Source organism: Hemitrygon akajei, chromosome 18, assembly GCF_048418815.1.
Source record: "Hemitrygon akajei chromosome 18, sHemAka1.3, whole genome shotgun sequence".
Lineage (NCBI taxonomy): Eukaryota > Metazoa > Chordata > Chondrichthyes > Myliobatiformes > Dasyatidae > Hemitrygon > Hemitrygon akajei.
In genome coordinates this window covers 80,462,641-80,483,525 of record NC_133141.1, presented here as the reverse complement: position 1 = coordinate 80,483,525, position 20,885 = coordinate 80,462,641, and the positions used below count along the sequence as shown (strand labels likewise).

The window sequence follows — 20,885 nt, the reverse complement described above, 5'->3', positions numbered from 1 at the left end:
GCGAGGCCTAATCTGGAGTCCTGGGTGCATTAATGGTCTCCGACCTACAGGAAAGATATCAGTAAGATTGAGAGAGTGCAGAGAAAATTGACAAGGATGTTGCGGGGACTTGAAGATCTGAGTTGCAGGTTGAATAGGTGAGGATTTATTCCCTGGAGTGGAGGAGATTGAGGTGGGATTTTGAAAGGTGAAAGGTGAAAGGTGGTTTTCTCAGGGGAACATGGGGGGGGCGGGTGAGGGGATCTTTTTCACTCCAGAGGCGGGGTGGTGAGAGTGTGGAAGGAGCTGCGCGGCTCAAGTGGCGGATGAAGGTTCGATTGTAACGGTTAAGAGGAGTTTGGATGGGTGCGTGGATGGGAGGGATATGGAGGGCTGGTGCAGGTCGATGGAACTGGGCAGATTAATACTCTGGGAGGAACTAGATGGGCTGAAGGGACTGCTGCCGTGTTCAATGACTATATAACCTCACAAGGATTCAGCCGAGAGACGGGGTCAGTGGTCGTTTGAAAACAGTGTTGGAGTACAGGAGAGACTCCTCATGGTGGCCGGTTCCCAAAGCCTTTATTCACCTCTCAGAGATACAGAAAGCAGAAAAAAATCACTGTATATCTTGTGTTAAATCGTGCACGAAGGTCTCCCCGCTGATTCCCAAGGCCCTCTCTTGATTAGCTCTGCTCCTCCATATGAGTAGACACCACCTGCCCATCCACAATCTTCTCCACGACGGTGATCGTCTTGGTCTTGGTCGAAACAACGGGCTCTGAAATGAAAATAGTTAGTCAGAGATTTCATTGGACGGTCGAATGATACAGTCACCAATCAGCAGTCACAAGACCATAAGACATAGGAGCAGATCTGGGCCTTCCGGCCCATCGAGTCTGATCTGCCATTCCATCATGATTTATGACCTTAAATGCACCAAATGACTCAGCAGCTGCAGTTCTCTGTTGCAAAGAATTCCACAGACTCACCACCCTCCGGCTGAAGAAATTTCTCCTCTTCCCTATTCCAAAGATACGTTCTTGTATTCTGAGGCTGTGTCCTCTGGTCCGAGACTCCCCCACTACAGGAAACATCCTCTCTACACCCACTCTATCTGTGTCCTCTGGTCCTAGACTCCCCCACTATAGGAAACATCCTCTCCACATCCACTCTATCTGTGTCCTCTGGTCCCAGATGTGGAATACGGTCCGACTAATCCCCTATGAAAGACGGCCTGTTCCACCCAACACTTCTCAAGTGGGACCGGTCACCCCATGAGCTCAGGGATGCCGAACGTTCCAGCCCCTCATTCCCTGTCCAAAGTGTCCATGGTCCGGAGTATTCTGAGATCCAGTCCAGAATGTTCAGCACTGATTTGACACCAACCTTCCAGTGATGTGTGTAGAAGGACACACTTAAGCTTGTTAAAGCTGGGGGTGGTAATGGGGACAAGTTCCCACTTCCTATTAATTGCTAGCAACGGTGTGCGTCTCAAATAGCCTTTGATAACAAAGTCCCGCTACTGGCCCCAGTGGAACTGCTTCTACTGACAGGAGAAGGGGCAAAACCGGGTCACTGGCGCCATTAAAACCAGTCGCTCTGGGCCGACGGGGCACAGAACCCGTGGTTGTCAGCTCAACTAGAAGGAAAACTCTGATCTCAAACTCCTGCTGCCTTGTGGCTACACCCACTCATGGGGAAGGCTTCCGGAGTAAACCCCTTGGGAACGTCACAGCTATGTAGGACCCTAGTCAGACCCGACTCGGAGTACTGTGCTCAGTTCTGGTCGCCTCACTACAGGAAGGATGTGGAAGCCATAGAAAGGGTGCAGAGGAGATTCACAAGGATGTTGCCTGGATTGGGGAGCATGCCTTATGAGAATAGGTTGAGTGAACTCGGCCTTTTCTCCTCGGACTGACGGAGGATGAGAGGTGACCTGATAGAGGTGTACAGGATGATGAGAGGCATTGATCGTGTGGATAGTCAGAGGTTTTTTCCCAGGGCGAAATGGCTAACACGTGAGTGCACAGTTTTAAGGTGCTGGGGGGTACGTACAGTGGAGATATCAGGGGTACGTTTTTTATGCAGAGAGTGGTGAGTGCGTGGAATGGGCTGCCGGCAACTGTGGTGGAGGCGGATACGATAGGGTCTTTCAAGAGACTCCTGGATAGGTACATGGAGCTCAGAAAAATAGAGGGCTATGGGTAACCCTCGGTAATTCCTGAGGTAAGAACATGTTTGGCACAGCTTTGTGGGCTGGAGGGCCTGTATTGTGCTGTGGGTTTTCAATGTTCCTATGGTTTTAAAATTCTGGAGCGGGGGTCCACAAGGCATTCCTACGTTGGGTTCAGTGCCGACTGGCAGCTCCTGGGCCTTAGATGACACTCCATCCTCAGCAAAGCAGACGGAATTCTGGAGGGACCCAGCGAGTCCCGATGTTGGGCTTCAGCCCAGATTCAGAATCAGGTTGAATATCTCTGGTGAAGATATTGCCGTGAAGTCTCTTGTTCTGCAGCAGGTGAACAAGCAGTATACCACAGACCAACAATTACAATATGAAATATATCAATAAAATTAAATTAGTGTAAGCGGGGAGAAAAATGCCGAGGTAGCGCACAAGGGTTCATTGTCCATTCGGACATCCGATGACGGAGGGGAACCTGAAACAACGGCTGTTTATTCCTCACCACGGACGCTGCCTGACCTGCTGAGCTCCTCCAGCATTTTGAGCGCTTTACCAAACCTTCTCAGCCCGACTGCATCGCGCAGCCATGATAAAACGGCCTACTCACTTCTTTCCTCCTTGATCTCCGTCTTCGTAACAGTTGATGAGCTTGACGCCTGGCTAGAAGACTGGCTCCTGAAAAACAAAGGGGACAGAGTGTGACCTTGCACAACTGGAACGGCTGAGGGTGGGAGGAGGTGGCAACTTCCAGTGAAACTTTGCCTGCCGCAGAACCTTAGCACACAACTCACATCGCATCCCAGGCAAAGCCCACCCCACCATTGAGCATATCTACAAGGAAGACAGTAGCATCCAATATCAGGGAACCCCACCACCTGCACCATGCTCTCTTCCCATTGCTGCCATCAGGCAGGAGATACAGGACAGTCAGGGCCCACACCACCAGCTTCAGGAACAGTTATTACCCCTCAACCATCAGGAAGGAGGTACGGGAGCCTCAGGACCCACACCACCAGCTTCAGAAACAGTTATTACCCCTCAACCATCAGGAAGGAGGTACGGGAGCCTCAGGACCCACACCACCAGCTTCAGGAACAGTTATTACCCCTCAACCATCAGAAGGAGGAACAGGACACTCAGGACCCACACCACCAAGTTCAGGAACAGTTATCACCTCTCAACCATTAGGAAGGAGGTACATGAGCCTCAGGACCCACACCACCAGGTTCAGGAACAGGTATTACCTCTCAACCCTCAGGCTCCTGAAGCGGTGTGAATAATTCACTCGCCCCAACTCTGAACTGCAAACCTTCCACAACTTACAGGACTCATTTTGAAGGTCTCAGCAACTCATGTTCTCGGTATTAATTTACCTTTTCTAAACATTTGCACTGTTCGCCCTCTTTTGTATATTGTACATTTTTAAATCAGTCTTTGTGACGTACAGCTTTTCATCTATTCGATTGGATTATTTCAGTTCCCTATCAACAACGGAGTATCTACTCAGGGCAGAAGTGGTAACATGAGGGGTCACACTTTTAAGGGGAGGAAAGTATGGGAGGGTTGTCAGAGGTAGGGTTTCTTTTTGACAGAGTGGTAGGCGTTTGGAGCACCCTACAACGCTAGAGGGAGAGGCATATACATTTAGGGCACTGAAGAATCTCAAAGACACCCCAATACCCAGAGCCTGGACTGACACCATCTTACTGCCCTCTACAGTGCCTGGTGTCTTGTTTATTATTTATTGTCATGCCTGCACTGTTTTGTGCACTTTATGCAGTCCTGGGTAGGTCTATAGTCCAGTTTAGTTTCCCCTGTGTTGTTTTTACATAGTTCAGTCTGGTTTTTGCATTGTTTCATGTTGCACCATGGTCCTGGAAATCGTCGTCTCGTTTTTACTGTGTACTGTACCAGCAGTTATGGTCAAAAGACAATCAAAAGTGACGTGACTTTACTTGAAGATAGGCACAGGGATGATAGGAAAACGGAGGCTATGTAGGAGGGAAGGTTTGGACTGATCTTACAGAGGGTTAGAATCTCGGCAGGACTTTGTGGGCCGAAGGGCCTGTACTGTTCTACGTTCTATGACTGGGTTGTATTCAGGTTCGAGTGTCGTCTGGCCAATTGCTTACCCGAAGCCGCCCAGCAGCCGGCGATAGGTCTCAATTTCCGCCTCCAGCCTGCTCTTTATGTTCAGGAGCTGCTGGTACTCCCCGCTCATCGTCACGAGTTTGGCGCGGATCCCCCCCAGCTCCGCTTCCAGCCCGTTGATGGTCATCTGCAGCTTGTCCCTCTCTCCGCCGAAGCGCATATCAACCTCGTCCAGGTTCCTCTCCAGAGAGGCGATCTGCGGGCAAGGAGCGGACGGTGAGGGGGGTTGGGGTTTTCCACTGACCGGGCCGCGCTCTCCCCAGCTGCCGTCCTTCGACAGACGCGCGGCAGAGCGCAGCCTAACACGCTGCCTCACCGCTGGGTACGGAAGTGGCCGGGAAGCGCACAGGAAGACTCCACAATTGGATCTGTCATGGGTCGTCAAAATTACCCGACACTGCACCGGGCCCAGCCTACACGCCATCCATATACAGAAAGGGTCTGGAAAAAGTGGCCAGTAACACCATGATGGATCCCACCCACCGTGCTCACGGTCTGTCTGTCCCACTCCCATCGGGGAGGAGGTTTCGCCAGGGCCACCAGACTCAAAACGGCCTGGTGCAGGAAATGCTCCGTGGTCCCACAGCAAGTCGTCACAACTGCCCAACACATCACCGGCATCAGCCTACCCACTGGTAGGGGGGGGGGGGGGAGGGGGGAAGTGGTTTGTTCACCAGGGTCCGTGCGAAGACAGAGTCGGACTCAGGGACTACACGTTACCCTATGGGAATAATCAATCAATCAGTAGCCGGGTGGCCCCTCCCCTAACACCCCACCCCACCACGGTCAGCCCAGCCCGACGGGTCACTCACAATACTCTGCAGTGTGCTCAGCTCGGTTTCCAGCCCCTGACAGCTGCGCCTCAGCTCAGTGAGCTTGGATTTCTCCCCGTCGATGGCACCCGCGTTGACGGTCATCTCTTGTTGCTTGCTCGCAATCTGAAACAGTTCAAAGTTCAGAAGCTCCAGAAAAAGGCTCCAAAGACCTCATCCCCGGGCGAGGAAGAAAAGAAATGGGATGCGCACTGGGAAGTCTGGGCGAAGGCAGAGGACTGTGGTGAGCTGCCTATGCCCCTATGGGGGAGCCGGGCCCGAAGGAAGTATTTATACCCTATGGCACACCCCGTTCATGATACCCAGTTGATTCCTACACCACCCACACCCCAGAGATTCGGTTTAGGCAGACTAAACCAGGTGAGGATAGCGGCCGGCCTCATGCCTCACCGTCCCCCGGAACCCCGGACCTTACCCGATTCTAGTGGCGAGAAGAGAGGGGCTCAGTTCACCAATGGCTGAGCCAGCGCTGATCAAAACTGCCACCATGCAGAGGGTCAAGTTGTTGCTAAGCAAGTTTATAAATATCGTCAACTTATCCAGTGACGGTTCAGAGATCGGGATGGAAGGACACCGTGACGGTGGAGAAGGCGCTATTACATCATGTGGGGTGGGGCGGGGGGCCGGGGGAGGTCAGACTGGGGAGTTCAATTCTAATGGTGGCTCTAAGGCGGCTGCTTGTCCTGCCCAAGATCTCTGACTTCTCCGGTTCCCTTCCGTATCCCGAAGACAGGCCTGCGGAGAGGAAAATGGGACCGGCAATGGTGAATTGAGGGAGCAGACACGCCATGGGCCGAATGGCCTGTTTCTGAACACGGTGGTCACCTGGACTCGGGAACAGGTGGGTCGCTCGGCCGTGAGTCTCGATGGGGCCGGCGGGACCTGTTCTGCACGTTATCTCGGAATAAGTATCCACTTACCTCCTGTTTGTACCATTCGTCGGTCTCTGCCTTGTGCTTGTTGACCATGGCTTCATGTTTCGCCCGAATGTCTGCCAGAATCTTGAGCAAGTCCGCGGAGTCTTCATCTTTGACATCGACAGAGACGTTCCCAGACATCTGAGACCTCAGGCTCCTGAGTTCCTGCAGGAAGGGAAAAAAAACTCAGCGATGTCAGCCTCCGACTCCCAGCAGTGACACGGAACAGAGACAACTCACAATGTTCGGGCGGTGACGCCCATAGCTTACATCTTCATGGTTTTTCCTGATGTAAATGAGCTCCTCTTTCAGGTTCTCGATATCTGTCTCCAGCTGACTCCTCTCGAGGTTCAGGTTGTCCAACATCATGCGCAGACCGTTGATATCGTTCTCAACGGACATCCTGATGGTCAACTCAGTTTCAAACCTATCGAGATGGGGAGAGAGCAGGAGATTCTGGTCATCGGTGGCCAGGGCTGAAGTCGTAAGGCATTTCATGCCCCCAAAGTGTACAAGATATCTGAACCTGTACTCGCTGGAATTCAGAAGAATGAGGGCTGACCTCATTGAGACACAACGAACGGTGAAAGAATGTGGAAAGGATGTTTCCTATAGTGGGGAAGTCTAGGACCAGAGGGCACAGATAGAGTGGAGGTGGAGAGGATGTTTCCTATAGTGGGGGAGTCTAGGACCAGAGGGCACAGATAGAGTGGATGTGGAGAGGGTGTTTCCTATAGTGGGGGAGTCTAGGACCAGAGGGCACAGATAGAGTGGATGTGGAGAGGATGTTTCCTATAGTGGGGAAGTCTAGGACCAGAGGACACAAGTAGAGTGGATGTGGAGAGGGTGTTTCCTATAGTGGGGGATTCTAGGACCAGAGGGCACAGATAGAGTGGATGCGGAGAAGATGTTTCCTATAGTGGGGAAGTCTAGGACCAGAGGGCACAGATAGAGTGGATATGGAGTGGATGTTTCCTATAGTGGGGGAGTCTAGGACCAGAGGACAGAAGTAGAGTGGATGTGGAGAGGGTGTTTCCTATAGTGGGGGAGTCTAGGATCGGAGGACACAAGTAGAGTGGATGTGGAGAGGGTGTTTCCTATAGTGGGGTAATCTAGGTCCAGAGGACACAGATGGAGTGGATGTGGAGAGGATGTTTCCTGCAGTGGGGGAGTCTCGGACCAGAGGACGCCGAGTGGATGTAGAGAGGATGTTTCGTGTAGTGTGGGAATCTAGGACCAGAGGGTACGGTTTAAGAACAGAGGAAGGTCCTATTAGATGGGAGATGAACCCTCATTTACTATCTGGTTCTCCACCCCTGCACTTGGATGAAGAACGAACATTTGCCCCAGAAGACTGGACGGTGACTATTGGATCCAATCGGGGACAGGGTTAGAAACCAAGTCGGAGGTTTGAGAGGAGATTAACTCCTGTTAACTCATTACAGGCCGAACTCCAGAATTCGCTGCATACTATGTTAGAAAAGCAAGGAAGATGTTAAATTCTGGAACCAAAAAAAAACACAAGCATCATCTGTGGAGGGAGATACAGTCAACCCTATATGTTAACAATAGTCTATGTCATTTTTAGCCACACAACACACTCTGCAGATTTGAGGGTTTTTTTTTAGCGGGGCTGGGGGGGGGGGGAAGAATACGGTGTGTCCATTTCTAGTTTTTTGCCCCATGCTCCAGCCCAGTAGGTGGCGGTAATGGACCTCCTGCTTGTCTGCCAGTCGCCGTAAAACTTCCCGAGAAGCAGACGACGACCTGGAGGACTAATTCGGCCCATTGTCCGCCCTCCAGTAGAAGAGGGAGGGGCGGAGGAGGCCGACCCGGTCAGTTGGACCTCAATACTCGCATCGGCCGGCTCGGTACTAACTTGGTCTTGAAGTCTTCCGCCGCCAGTTTGGAGTTGTCCACCTGGAGCATGATTCCGGAGTTGGTGAGGATCAATTCGTTGATCTGTGGGAGACAGGCGGTGAACATGGACTGGGTGGAGCAAGGGTGCGTGGGAAAACACAGGCGCACTGTCCCGCTCGCTTTCGGTGTCCAAGGTTAAACCCTGACCCTCAATTCCAACCTCTCTCCTCCCAGCCCCCACCTACCTCAGGGCTACGTCTTCCTCCACCAACCCCTCACTCCTCCACCCTGCCGTTACCCGCGCCCTTTCCACCTGCCCCTCCGCCCTCCTCTTTTCTCCACCCTGCCCTTCCCTCCACCCTCTACACACGACAGCCCTTCCCTCTGCCCTCTCCACCAGCCGCTCTCTCCTCCACCGTCCGTTCCCTCTGACCTCTCCACCAGCCCCTCTCTCCTCCATCCTGCCCTTCCCTGCGCCCTCTCCACCTTCCCTCCCTCTCTCTCCCGCACTCCGCCCGTCCTCCTTTCGCATTCGATCCTCTTTGCCCCGTGGGCTTTTTGCGGGTCCTCCCGCTCTCCCCCTCGCACGACCCGCAGACGGAAACTGAGGACACGCTGCGTGGTCGCCGGAAGCGCGGTGTTACTTGCCGACAGCCTCCCGCCCCACCCCCGACACCCTGGTGTTGGTCAAATCCGCAAATGGCGCGTCTAGATGGCCGAGTGAGAAACAGAGTCAATCTTTAACCCCTGCCCCGGCCTTCCCCCATTCTCCACCAGCCTTCCCTCGCACGTAACCTTCTCCCCTCTGCAGAGGGCACAGCCTCACAACAAAGGGACGGCCACTTAGGACGGAGACGAGGCGGACGGCTGAGGCGGCGGCGGTCAGGTTGGGTACCCACGAACGGGAGGATCTCATGGGCGGCGAGGAGCCTCTTCCCTCCGCTCGCCCGTGGGTCACCCTTGGGCAGGGTTCCTAACCCGCCTTCCCCTCTACCCACCCCACCAACACTGACCGTGCTCACGGGAAGCCATGGGGACAGGTGGTGGACGGTCCTATGAGCAGCCGGTGCGGATCACAACTCCTGGTGATGTGACCACTGACACCAGGCAGACACTCTCTGAACGGTATTGATAATTGTTGGGGGGGGGGGGGCACCCGCCGTGCAAAGACATCTCCCGGAGGGTTCAATGGCCTCTGTAACTTTGCAAAGGTGCATTTGGAAGGGGCAATAGATTAGCCAGACTGTAATGGCGAAACACACTCAGTCGGCCGAATGGGCTCTTTCTACCCGTGATGTAGAAATGGCCATCATCCTCCCACCCTGACCATCTTCCCCTCCCACACACACAGACACACACACACACCCCCTGGGGAGGAGGTGTCAGCTGTTTATTCCCGGGCTCTTACCTTTTCGCGGAGGTTGTTGATGGTGGCCCAGTACTCGCTGTAGTCGCGGTTGGCGGGACCGGCCTGTTGGTAAAACTCCCGGATCTGAAGCTCCAGTTCGGCGTTGGACTTCTCCAGGGAGCGCACCTTCTCCAGGTACGCCGCCAGCCGGTCGTTCAGCGACTGCATGGTCTCTTTCTCGTTGGTCACGGCGGAGGAGGAGGAGGAGGACATGCTGAAGCCTCCTGCGCCGCCGAACCCGCCGCTGAACCCGCCGCCGGATGCGGTCATCAGGCCGGAGCTCATTCCCAGGCCGGCGCCCAGGGACGAGCCCATGCCGTAGCTGGAGACTCGACTGCTGGACATGCTGCCCTGGCCGAAGCCGGACATACTGCTTCCACGCATGCGTGAGGGGGTCCCGGTCAAGCTCCGGGACCCCAGGGTCTGACGCGTGGTGCTGCTGGTGAAGCTGGATTGCATCTTGTTCCTCAGCCTGCACGAAGGCAATGGTGTGCGGACACCTGCTCCTCTCTTCTTTATATCCTCATCCCGAGACTGCCACCGCCCAGAGAAAACAATGTGCTGGGCGTGGAGCCTGGGGCTCTTTGGAGGGTCCCGAGTTACGGCGGACACACCCAGAGTCCGAAACACACGACCCCACCGCCTCCCACGCCCGCGGTGCAGGTCTGATTCTTTCTGCAGCTGAGAGAGAGAGAAAAGTTTCTTCAAGTTTAACTGTTCAAGTGCAAGTTTAATTTTCGTTCAACCATATTCCCGAAAGCTCCAGGAGCAGGGTGTGGAGAGGGGGTGGAGGGGTGGAGGTGGGGGCGGCGGTGAACGAAGGAGGAATGTCATGGCGAGGCACTGAAGATGTCACGGTGACGCACCGCAGAGCTCGGTTCGTGACGGCGACTCGAAGCGCAGGACCCGGACTGGCCGAGGTCGAGAGCGGGGGAATTGTCCCAGCGCGGCGGCCTTTACCCCACTTTTAAAAACCCCCCTGCACAGATTTCACACTGTCAGTGGATTCTTCACAAAGCCAGCAGAATACTACTTAACGCGTTCAGTGTGAATGTTAGATGCAGAAGGTGCATTCTTGTCCTGGTGAGGAGTCTCGGCCCGAAACGGCGTCAGTTTATTCCCCTCCATAGAGGCTGCCTGCCCTGCTGAGTTCCTCCAGCATTGTGTGTGTGTGTGTGTGTGTGTGTGTGTGTGTGTGTGTCTGTGTGTGTGTGTGTGTGTGTGTGTGTGTGTGTGTGTGTGTGTGTGTGTGTGTGTGTGTGTGTGTGTGTGGGTCTGTGTGTGTGTGTGTGTGTGTGTGTGTGTGTGTGTGTGTGTGTGTGTGTGTGTGTGTCTGTCTGTGTATCTCTGTCTCTGTGTGTGTGTTTAAACCAGTCGCTCCGGGCAGATGGGGCTCGTCTGCCGCGGTTGGTAGCTCAGTTAGGAGAAGGAAAACTGATCTCAGAACTCCCGCTGCCTTGCGGCTGAACCCACTCGTGGGGAGGGCTTCGGGAGTGAACCCTTGAGGAGAAAAATCCGGAGCTGGAGTCCGTAAGGCAATCCTCCGCTGACGGGCAACCCCTGCGATGCCGCGGTTTGCAGGCTGTATCGGTCTCGGCCGTTCCTGCGTGGATAGGGGGAGCTCGCCGCACGGGCAACAGCTTGTTCTCCGTATCGATGAGCCCTGGCTCGCGTACTGGCGTGTTACGCGGACAGCCGGGGACGCAACGTTCATGGTCAACCCCGCCCCACAGTTCTTCTGAGAATGGGTGCTCCCTCAACCGGAGCTACGGTTAATAGTAGTAACCCCACTCCGCACACACACACACTTTCGGAGGGGGGTGTGGGAATTCACAGGCAGACCAAAACATAACGCTCTTCGGCCCCCGCCGCTGCCACAGCGTCCCGATCTGCACGAACCACAAGTACCAATGCCTCCAGCAATAATGATATTGCTTTTGACAAAGACAGATTTTTAAAAAAAATCATTATGTACAGTCGAATGCCCGTAGTTTAACACTCCCTGGGACGGTGGGCGAGGAACAACAGGTATCAAAAATCTACACACAGCAGACGGATAAATCTTCAGAGGAAATATTTTCATCAACGAAAACTGGCTTCAACACTCCACGCGAGCATGCGCAATTCTGATATGATGTTCACACACCACAAAACTGAAATGGAAGATGAAGGCGTGATCACTTCTGGAGAGAAAGTTCACCAATGGAAGAGCATGACCCTCCATGGTAGACATCTCCACCACCTGAGCGGAGAAGATGATGACAAGGACGCGTTTAAAGCCTCTGCTCAGTGTTGGAGACCTCTGCCCGGAAACTGAAGGGTTCCTTCAGCCAATGCAGGAGCGAGGTGGTTAGCGCAAGAAATGGTCAAAGGTACATCATAAAAGACCAGCAAATTCAAGATGGCCAGTGTAGAAAATGCCAGGAGAAACCGGAGACAATCCGACAGATTACAGGATCCTGTAGCAGTTTAACTCAATCTGATTACGTACACCGGCACCATCAAGTGTCCGACGTCATTCGCAAGAATCTTGCCTTAAAATGTAAACTCACTAAAGACAGCACACCTTGCTATAAATAGAATCCTGATTCAGTTTTAGAGTCAGAGTCTTACAAATTATATTGTGACCGATCGTTTACTACAGATAGGACAATCTATAATAACCGTCCAGATATAATATTACAGGATAAACAAGCAGGAAGAACTAATTTAATAGATATAGCCATTCCAAGCACACACAACGTACAGAAATCAGTAAGTGAAAAGCACCAGCAATATACTGAATTAAAAGAGGAAATTGAAAGACGATGGAATATGAACAGGGTGTACATTGTCCGAGTAGTAATATCTACAACTGCTATCATCCCAAAGTCACAATTACATTAAACAGTGAGGGCCACTCAGTGATATCGATGTAAATCTTCAGAAAGCCACAATACTAAACACCTCCAGAATAGCCCGAAAGTTCCTTGCAATTGAGAAATGAGTCTGAGTGGCTGTGTCCCTACCTCAGCTTCTACCAACTTGAGCTGAGAGAAAAATAAAAAGCTATAAAATTCGCGGATGCTGAAGTCCCTTATTCAACCTGTCTCCACTTGATTCAGCATAGGACCAAGCGGAACCCCAGACCTTACTTAACCTGAGGAGTGGACATTAGGACCCGGCGCCGGAGCTCTGAATGCGCAGTGTTTCTGTTTACGAAAATAATCACGACCACGATTGAAAATAAAGTGGAAGTTATAAAGCGATCGGAAAGAGGGGAAATGCCATCGGTCATTGTAAAAGTGTGAGGCTACTGTCGGTCAACGTTCGTAACTTTTTTTTTTAACTTAGCGGCAGCAGTAGGTTCCAATACAAGATAATATTGAAAAGATAAAGAAATGAATTACAGTATATATATATAAAGTGGTTAAACTAAAAAAAGCGTAAAAACAGAAATAATAAAAATAGTGAGGTAGTGTTAGTGGGTTCATTCTCTATTCAGTAATCTGACGGCAGGGGGGAAGAAACTGTTCCTGAATCGTTGAGTGTGTGTCTTCAGGCTCCTGTACCCCCTCCCTGATGGCAAAGGGGAAGAAGCTGTTTCTGAATCGTTGAGTGTGTGCCTTCAGGCTCCTGTACCTCCTCCCTGATGGCGGAGGGGAAGAAGCTGTTTCTGAATCGTTGAGTGTGTGCCTTCAGGCTCCTGTACCTCCCGCCTGATGGCGGAGGGGAAAAAGCTGTTCCTGAATCGTTGAGTGTGAGCCTTCAGGCTCATTTACCTCACCCCTGATGGCGGAGGGGAAGAAGCTGTTCCTGAATCGTTGAGTGTATGTCTTTAGGCTCTTGTACCTCCTCCCTGATGGTAACAATGAGAAGAGGGCATGTGCTTGTAATGGGGAGGGGGAAATGTCGGGTGTCCTTAACGATGGATGCCGCTTTTCTGAGGTATCGCTCCTTGAAGATGTCTTGCATAGCACAGAGTCTACTTCCTGTGAAGGAGCTGTCTAATTTTACAACTTTCTGTATCTACTTCAGGGCCTTTGCAGTAGAAGACCGCACAACCCCCTCCCCCCCACCAGAGCAGATGGGGTCTGAACGCTCTCCACAGTACATCTGTAGAAGTTTTCAGTTGTACAGAACCAAATCTCCTTAAACTCTGAATGAAAGATCGCCACTGCCTTTCCTCCTTTACAGCTGCATCGACATATTGGGAGCAGGTTAGATCCTCGGAGTCCTCGGCACCCAGGAACCTGAAACTGCTCACGCTCCCCACTTCTGATCCATCCACGATGATCGGTCCGTGTTCCTTCGTCTTACCCTTCCTGAACTCCACAATCAGCTCTTCTCTCTTACTGATGCTGAGTGCAAGGTTGTTACTGTGACGTCACTCAACCAGCTGGTGTATCTCGCTCCTGTGTGCCCCTCTCGTCTCCACCTAGAGCCGGTGTATCCGCCTCCCTGATAGTTTTAGGGATTGAATTCCACAGTTCAGGAGCGCAGTTCGGAACAGCAGGCCTGCTGATTATCTTCAGGAGGGAGATGGTTTAACATTTAAGGGACCAGCGGAAGACCTGGGAGCTCGAGCAGGATTATAAAACAAAAATGATTCCGTGGTGTGCTCCGGTCCTGGCCCATTGAGAGCTTTAAAGCAATGGCGGTGTTCAACCCACAATGTTGCCTCCTCATCCGACTGTGCCCCAGGCGGGGCGTTCTGCACTCCCACCACTCTCTGTGTGGGCCCACTCTACCTGTGCTCTATGTGTAAACAAAGTTACCTCTGACATCCCACCTCCCATCATTTCCCCCAAACACATTAAAATCTCGCCCTCTCTATAGTAATTCCAAACACCCACCATTCTCTGAGTAAAAGAAAAAGTTACCTCTGACAGTCCCCTCCCCCCGTATACTTTCCCCCAAACACATTAAGATCATGCCCTCTCCGATTAGTAATTCCCAGCCTGAGAGAGCGCTGCCCACTCTATCTTTGCCTCTGCTCGGGTCTACGCCTCTCTCATCCTCTTTCACTCTAAAAACCCCAGATCAGTCAACCTGTCCTCATCCAGAACGCTCTCTGATCCCGGCAAGTCTCCCCCCGCACCCTCTCTCTCTCTCTCTCTCTCTGAAACCTCCACGACGTTCCGGGAATGTGGTGACCAAAAACGAACTCAACGCCGGTCTAACCGGAGTCTTATGGATCTTCATCCTCACCTTGACGTTCTTGAGCTCAAGCCTTTCCCCCACCCCTCCCCCCCCCCACCGCGACTATGAGAGGCCAACGTACCACACGTCCTCTCAACCGTTACCAAACTGTGCGGCAACTTTGAGGGTCCCCCCGGACGCGGATGCCAATATCCCTCCGCCCCTCCACGCTGTCAGGAATCTCCTCGTCCCCTTCCTACTCTTTAATTGCCGGACCCGGGAAGGCTGGTGCCGGCGTGGAGAGCGTGTAAGGTTTTCATAAGTCACGGGTGACGACGGGACGTTGACCAGATGGGACTGAGCAGTCAATAAGCGGGGCCATACAGCGCGGGAAACAGGCCATAGAAACACGTTCAACAAGCCGGAGGAACTCAGCCGGTCGGGCAGCATCCGTGGAAAGGAGCAGTCAACGTTTCGGTTCGAGACCCTTCGTCAGGACTGAAGAGGGAGGGGGCAGGGTCCCTGTAAAGAAGGTGGGGGGAGGGTGGGATGGAGAAGGCTGGAAGGTGACAGGTGAAAAACCAATCAGAGGAAAGATCAAGCGGTGGGGGAGGGGAAGCAGGGAGGGGATAGGCAGGAGAAGTGAAGAAGGAATGTAAGGGGAAAGCACTATGGAGTAGTAGAAGAAGGCAGAATCATGAGGGAAGTGATAGGCAACTGGAAGAGGAGTCAAGGTGAAACTGGGATGGGGGAAGGGAGGAGGAGGGAATTACCAGAAGTTTGTGAATTCAACTTTCATGCCAGGGGGCTTGGAGACTACCCAGCCGGTCTATGAGGTGTTGCTCCTTCTACCGGAGTTTGGACTCATCATGGCAGTAGAGGAGGCCATGTATGGACATATCTGAGTGAGAGTGTGGAGGAGAGTTGAAGTGAGTGGCAACTGGGAGATCCTGTCTGTTGTGACGGACGGAGCGGAGGTGCTCGACGAAGCGGTCCCCCAATCTGCGTCGGGTCTCACCGATGTAGAGGAGGCCGCACCGGGAGCATCGGATGCAATAGATTACCCCGACAGACTCACAAGTGAAGTGTTGCCTCACCTGGAAGGACTGTTTGGGGCCCTGAATGGTGGTAAGAGAGGAGGTGTAGGGACAGGTGTAGCACTTACACTTGCAGGGATAAGTACCAGGTGGGAGATCTGTGGGGAGGGACGTGTGGACCAGGGAATCACGGAGGGAACGATCCCTGCGAAAAGCAGAGAGGGGTAGAGAGGGAAAGATGTGCTTATTGGTGGGGACCTCTTGAAGGTGACGGAAGATGCGGAGGATAATATGCTGGATCCGGAGGCTGGTGGGGTGATACGGGAGGAAATGGGGAACACGGTCCCTGTTGTGGTGACGGAAGAATGGGGCGAGGGCTGAGGTGCGGGAAATGGAGGAGATGCGGGTGAGAGCCTCATTGATGACGGCAGATGGGAGACGCCCGTTTTTAACGTAAGAGGACATTTGGGATGTCCTGGAATGGAAAGCCTCATGCTGGGAGCAGATGCGGCGGTGACGGAGGAACTGGGAATAGGGAATAGCATTTTTGTATTTGGCAGGGTGGGAAGAGCTATAGTCGAGGTAGGTATCAGAGTCAGTGGGTTTAGAGAAGATGTCAGTGGGCAGACTGTCTCCGGAGATGGAGACCGAGGGATCGAGAAAGGGGAGAGAAGTGTCCGAGATGGACCAAGTGAATCTGAGGGCTGGGTGGAAGTTCGAGGCAAAGTCGATGAAATTGACGAGCTCAGCATGGGTGCAGGAAGCAGCACCAATGTAGTCATCAACGTAGCGAAGGAAAAGTTGGGGAGCAGTACCAGTATAGATTTGGAGCATAGACTGTTCCACATAACCCACGAAGAGGCGGGCATAGCTGGGGCCCATGTGAGTGCACATAGCTACACCCTTGGTCTGAGGAAAGTGGGAAGAGCCAAAAAGAGAAGTTATTAGGTGTGAGTACCAGTTCCGCCAACCGGAGGAGTGTGGTGGTGTCGGGGAACTGGTGAGGTCACTTGTCAATAAGGTAGTGGAGGGCGTTGAGGCCTTCTTGATGGGGAATAGAAGTGTATAAGGATGGGACATCCATGGTGAAAATGAAGCGGTCGGGAACAGGGAACTGGAAGTTATTGAAGAGGTGGAGGGCGTGGGATGTATCCTGGATGTAGGTGAGGAGGAATTGAACCATGCTTGACCACATGCAGTCCAGGTAGGCAGATACAACTTCGGTGGGGCAGGAGCAGGCCGAAACTATGGGTCTGCCAGGACAGTCAGGCTTGTGGGTGTTGGGGAGGAGGTAAAACCGAGCAGTGCGGGGTGTGGGAATGATGAGATGTTTGGCTGAGGATGGCGGGGGGATGGGTCGAGAGCAGACGTGTGTGAAATGGAGGAGATGCGGGTGAGGACAATATTGAAAAAAGCACGATCTCCCGGTGGCCATCCACTTCAAATCCATTTCCCGTTCCTATTCCAACATGGAAGTCCACAGCCACCTCCACTGTCGCGACTAGCGGCACACTCAGGTCGGAGGAACAGCATCTTATATTCCTTCTGGGTAGCCTCCAACCTGATGCCACGAACATCGATTTCTCGAACTTCCGGAAATACCCCTCCTCGTTCACCTTTCCCCTCTCTCACCTCATCTCCTTACCCGCCCAACTGCTCCTTGTTGTGCTCCTCCCTCTCCCCTTTCCTTCATGGTCTCCTTCCCTCTCCTATCAGATTCCCCCTCCTCCAGCCCTTTATCTCCTGCGTCAGTCGACTTCCCAGCTCTTTACTTCACCACTCACCTTCTCCTCTCCCGGTTTCACCTCTCACCTGTCACCTGGGACTTCCTCCTCCCACCCCCCCCACCACCTTCCTGCTCTGACTTCTCATCTCTCTCTCTCTCCAGTCCTGACGGAGGGTCTCGGCCCGAAACGTCGACTGTTCACTCTTTCCCACAGACGCTGCCCGGCCTGTCGAGTTCCTCCGGCGTTTTGCGTCTGTTGCTCTGGATTTCCAGCATCTGCATATTTTCTTGTCGTTACGGGTGCAAATGGAATCCCGGAGCGTCAGGCTGTGCTCAGGCAGAACACTGGTTGCGCTCCGGGTGTTGGGTTCCAATTGCCCCCAACGGGAAGCCTTGCTTTCGGAAGGCCCCCCTCCAAGTCTGAGAGCATTCACCAGTGGAATGCCCGTCCATTATTCCCTGAAGGTGGCGTCAGGGGTCGGCAGGGTCGTAAAGCGCCGTCATCGCGGGCATCTACAGCCCTTCACTTCGTCCAGGCTGCTGTCCCCACACTCTTCCAATCCGCCACCAACACCCCTGTACCAGAGCACTCGTCACTCTCAGAGCGAAACAGCCGACACCCGGGGGCAAACGCCCGTCACCGTGAGGGGCTTCGAACGGGCTGGTAATGGTCTATTCAGGGCCAAAAACTCCTTTCCTGTCACAGCGTATGACCATAAGACAAAGGAGCAGGATGAGGCCATTTGGCCCACCGAGTCCACTGTTAGCTCATGGCTGTCCCTGATCAGACCATGATTCTCTAAATGCCCGTAAATCCTATCTCTAAGAATATTTTCCGACAGCTTTCCCACCACAGACATAAGGCTCACTGGTCTATAATTACCCGGAGTATCCCCACTACCTTTTTTGAACAAGGGGACAACATTCGCCACCTTCCAATCCTACGGTGCCATTCCCGTGTACAACGGGGACATTGTGTACAACCCTTTCTTCCCCCTCCTGAGCCCCGGTCCCCCACCCTCTCGCCGTAACTATTGATCCCGTCTCCAATAAAGAATCTGTCAACCTCTGCCTTAAGTACACCCAACGACCCGGTCTCCACAGCTGCCTGTGGTAACAAATTCCACAGATTCACCACCCTCTGCCTAAAGAAATTCACCGCACTGGACACTCACCAGTACGCCGACCGACAGGCCCGCCCACCGGCAGCTGCCAGGCCCCTGTCTCCGACACCCCTGGGGAACAAGGGGCCCCGATGTCAGAGTGCTGTTTCTGGGTTTCAGTTCGGCATTCGACACTGTCGTCCCACAGACCCTCGGTGAACAAGCTCCTGCCCCTGGGTCTGAGCACACCCCTGTGCCACTGGGTGTTCGACCTCCTGACCGACCGGCCTCAAGATGGCCAGGATGCACGACCGCCCCTCACTCCCCATCACCCTCAACAGGGATACCGGCCCCCCCCCCCCCGGGGTTGAGCCCATCACGGTCCACTCTGCTCACCCCTCAGTAATCACACTGTCAAGTTCACTGCCGACGTGACACCGATGGGACTCACCACCAACAACGATAATACGGCCTTCAGAGAGGAGCTGCAAGAACTCCACGCCAGGGACCCCCAGACTCAAACACAGTGACTTTCCCCGAGCAGTGAGGCTATCAACACCCCCATCCACTAACCCACTCCACTCCACACCCCCAACCACCACTGCTTTGTCATTTCCTGTCAGAGCCACCTTGTGTACAGACACTCCTGTGCCCAGCGTCACTTTATGGACACACAAAGTGGAAAGCGGCCAGTGAGTGAGTGGGTCAGTGAAGGAGTGGATCTTGGAGGCTTTGACTCAAGAGGCAGTCATAGATGAGAGCTACAGGGAGATAGTCACACTTTGGCTGCCGGAAGCAGGTCGTTGGGTGACAGTCAGAGGGGAGAAAACGAAGGTGAGTAGACAGGTAGTGCAGAGCACCCCCGTAGCCATTCCCCTGAATAATAAGTTTACTGTCCTGGATACTGTTGGTGAGGACGACTGACCAGGTGTGAGACACGGTGGCAGGGCCTCTGGCACTGAGTCTGACCCTGTGATGCAGCAAGGTTGGACGGAGAAGAGGAGAGCTGTCGTCTTTGGGGACTCCATACTCGGGGGAGAAGACAGGAGATTTTGTGGACGTGAGAAGGACACCCACACCCATATAGCCTCCCGGGTGCCAGGGTCCAGGATGTCTCTGACCGGGCGCATGACATCCTGATACGAGAGGGAAAGCAACCAGAAGTCGTGATACATGTTGGGACCAACAACATAGGCATGAAGAGGGATGAGGTCCTGAAGTGTGAGTTTCAGGAACTAGGCAGAAGTCTGAAGAACAGGAACTCAAGGGTGGCCTTCTCAGGATTGCTGCCAGTGCTACGTGATAGTGATGGGAAGAATTGGAGGAGATGGCAGTTGAATGCGTGGCTGAGGAGTTGGTGCAGGGGGCAGGGTTTGAGATTTTTGAATCATTGGGATCTCTTCTGGGGAAGGTGGGACCTGTACAGATTGGATGGGTTGCACCTGAACTCGACGGGGAGCATATGGTTCGGGAGGGTTTAAACTAATTTGCAAGGGGGTTGGTACCAGGAGCGATAGAGCAGTGAAAGTAGTACATGGAGTAAAGCCAGATCTAACATATAGAGAGGCTTTGAGGAAAGAGAAGCAGAATAAAGGGTGTAAAGGTAGTAAGGTAGAAGGGTTAAAGTGCGTGTACTTCAATGCAAGAAGCATCAGGAACAAAGGTGATGAACTGAGAGCTTGGATACATACATGGAATTATGATGCAGTGGCCATTACGGAGACTTGGCTGGCACCAGGGCAGGAATGGATTTTCAATATTCCCGGATTTCAGAGCTTTAAAAGGGATGGGGGGGGGAGGGGAATGGGGAGGAGGTGCGGCATTACTGGTCAGGGATACTATGACAGGCTGCAGAAAGGGTGGGTAATATAGCAGGATCCTCTTTTGAGTCAGTATGGGTGGAAGTCAGGAACAGGAAGGGAGCAGTTACTCAATTGGGGGTATTCTATATGCCCCCTGGTAGCAGCAGGGATACCGAGGAGCAGATTGCGAGGCAGATTTTGGAAAGGCGCAAAAATAACAGGGTTGTTATCATGGGTCACTTTAACTTCTCTAATATTGATTGGCACTTGATTAGTTCCTATGGATTAGACGGGGCAGAGTATGTTAAGTGTGTCCAGGACGGATTCCTGTCACAGTATGTTGACAGGCCGACTAGGGCGAATGCCATACTAGATCTTGTATTAGGTAACGAACCGGGTCAGGTCACAGATCTCTCAGTGGGTGAGCATCTGGGGGACAGTGACAACAGCTCCCTGGCCTTTAGCATTATCATGGAAAAGGGTAGAATCAGAGAGGACAGGTAAATTTTTAATTGGGGAAAGGCAAATTATGAGGCTTTAAGGCTAGAACTTGCGGGTGTGAATTGGGATGATGTTTTTTTCAGGGAAATGTTCTCTGGACATGTTGTCGAAGTTTAAGAATCTCTAGCAGGATGTTAGGGGTAAATTTGTCCCGGTGAGGAAGATAAAGAATGGTAGGGTGAAGGAACCATGGGTGACGAGTGAAGTGGAAAATCTTGTCAGGTGGAAAAAGGCAGCATACATGAGGTTTAGGGAGCAA

General features: G+C 52.9%; 1 protein-coding gene across 1 annotated transcript; it reads right to left on the bottom strand.

The window, feature by feature from the left end:
* Positions 1-563: 563 nt before the first annotated feature.
* LOC140741548 (keratin, type I cytoskeletal 19-like) lies at positions 564-9,807 on the bottom strand. Its single transcript, XM_073071851.1, has 8 exons — positions 9,337-9,807; positions 7,948-8,030; positions 6,339-6,495; positions 6,072-6,233; positions 5,131-5,256; positions 4,300-4,514; positions 2,775-2,842; positions 564-760 (listed from the first exon to the last, which is right to left on the bottom strand). The coding sequence occupies exons 1-8, from the start codon at positions 9,793-9,795 to the stop codon at positions 666-668; spliced, it is 1,365 nt and encodes a 454-aa protein (XP_072927952.1). The 5' UTR covers positions 9,796-9,807; the 3' UTR covers positions 564-665.
* Positions 9,808-20,885: the final 11,078 nt, after the last annotated feature.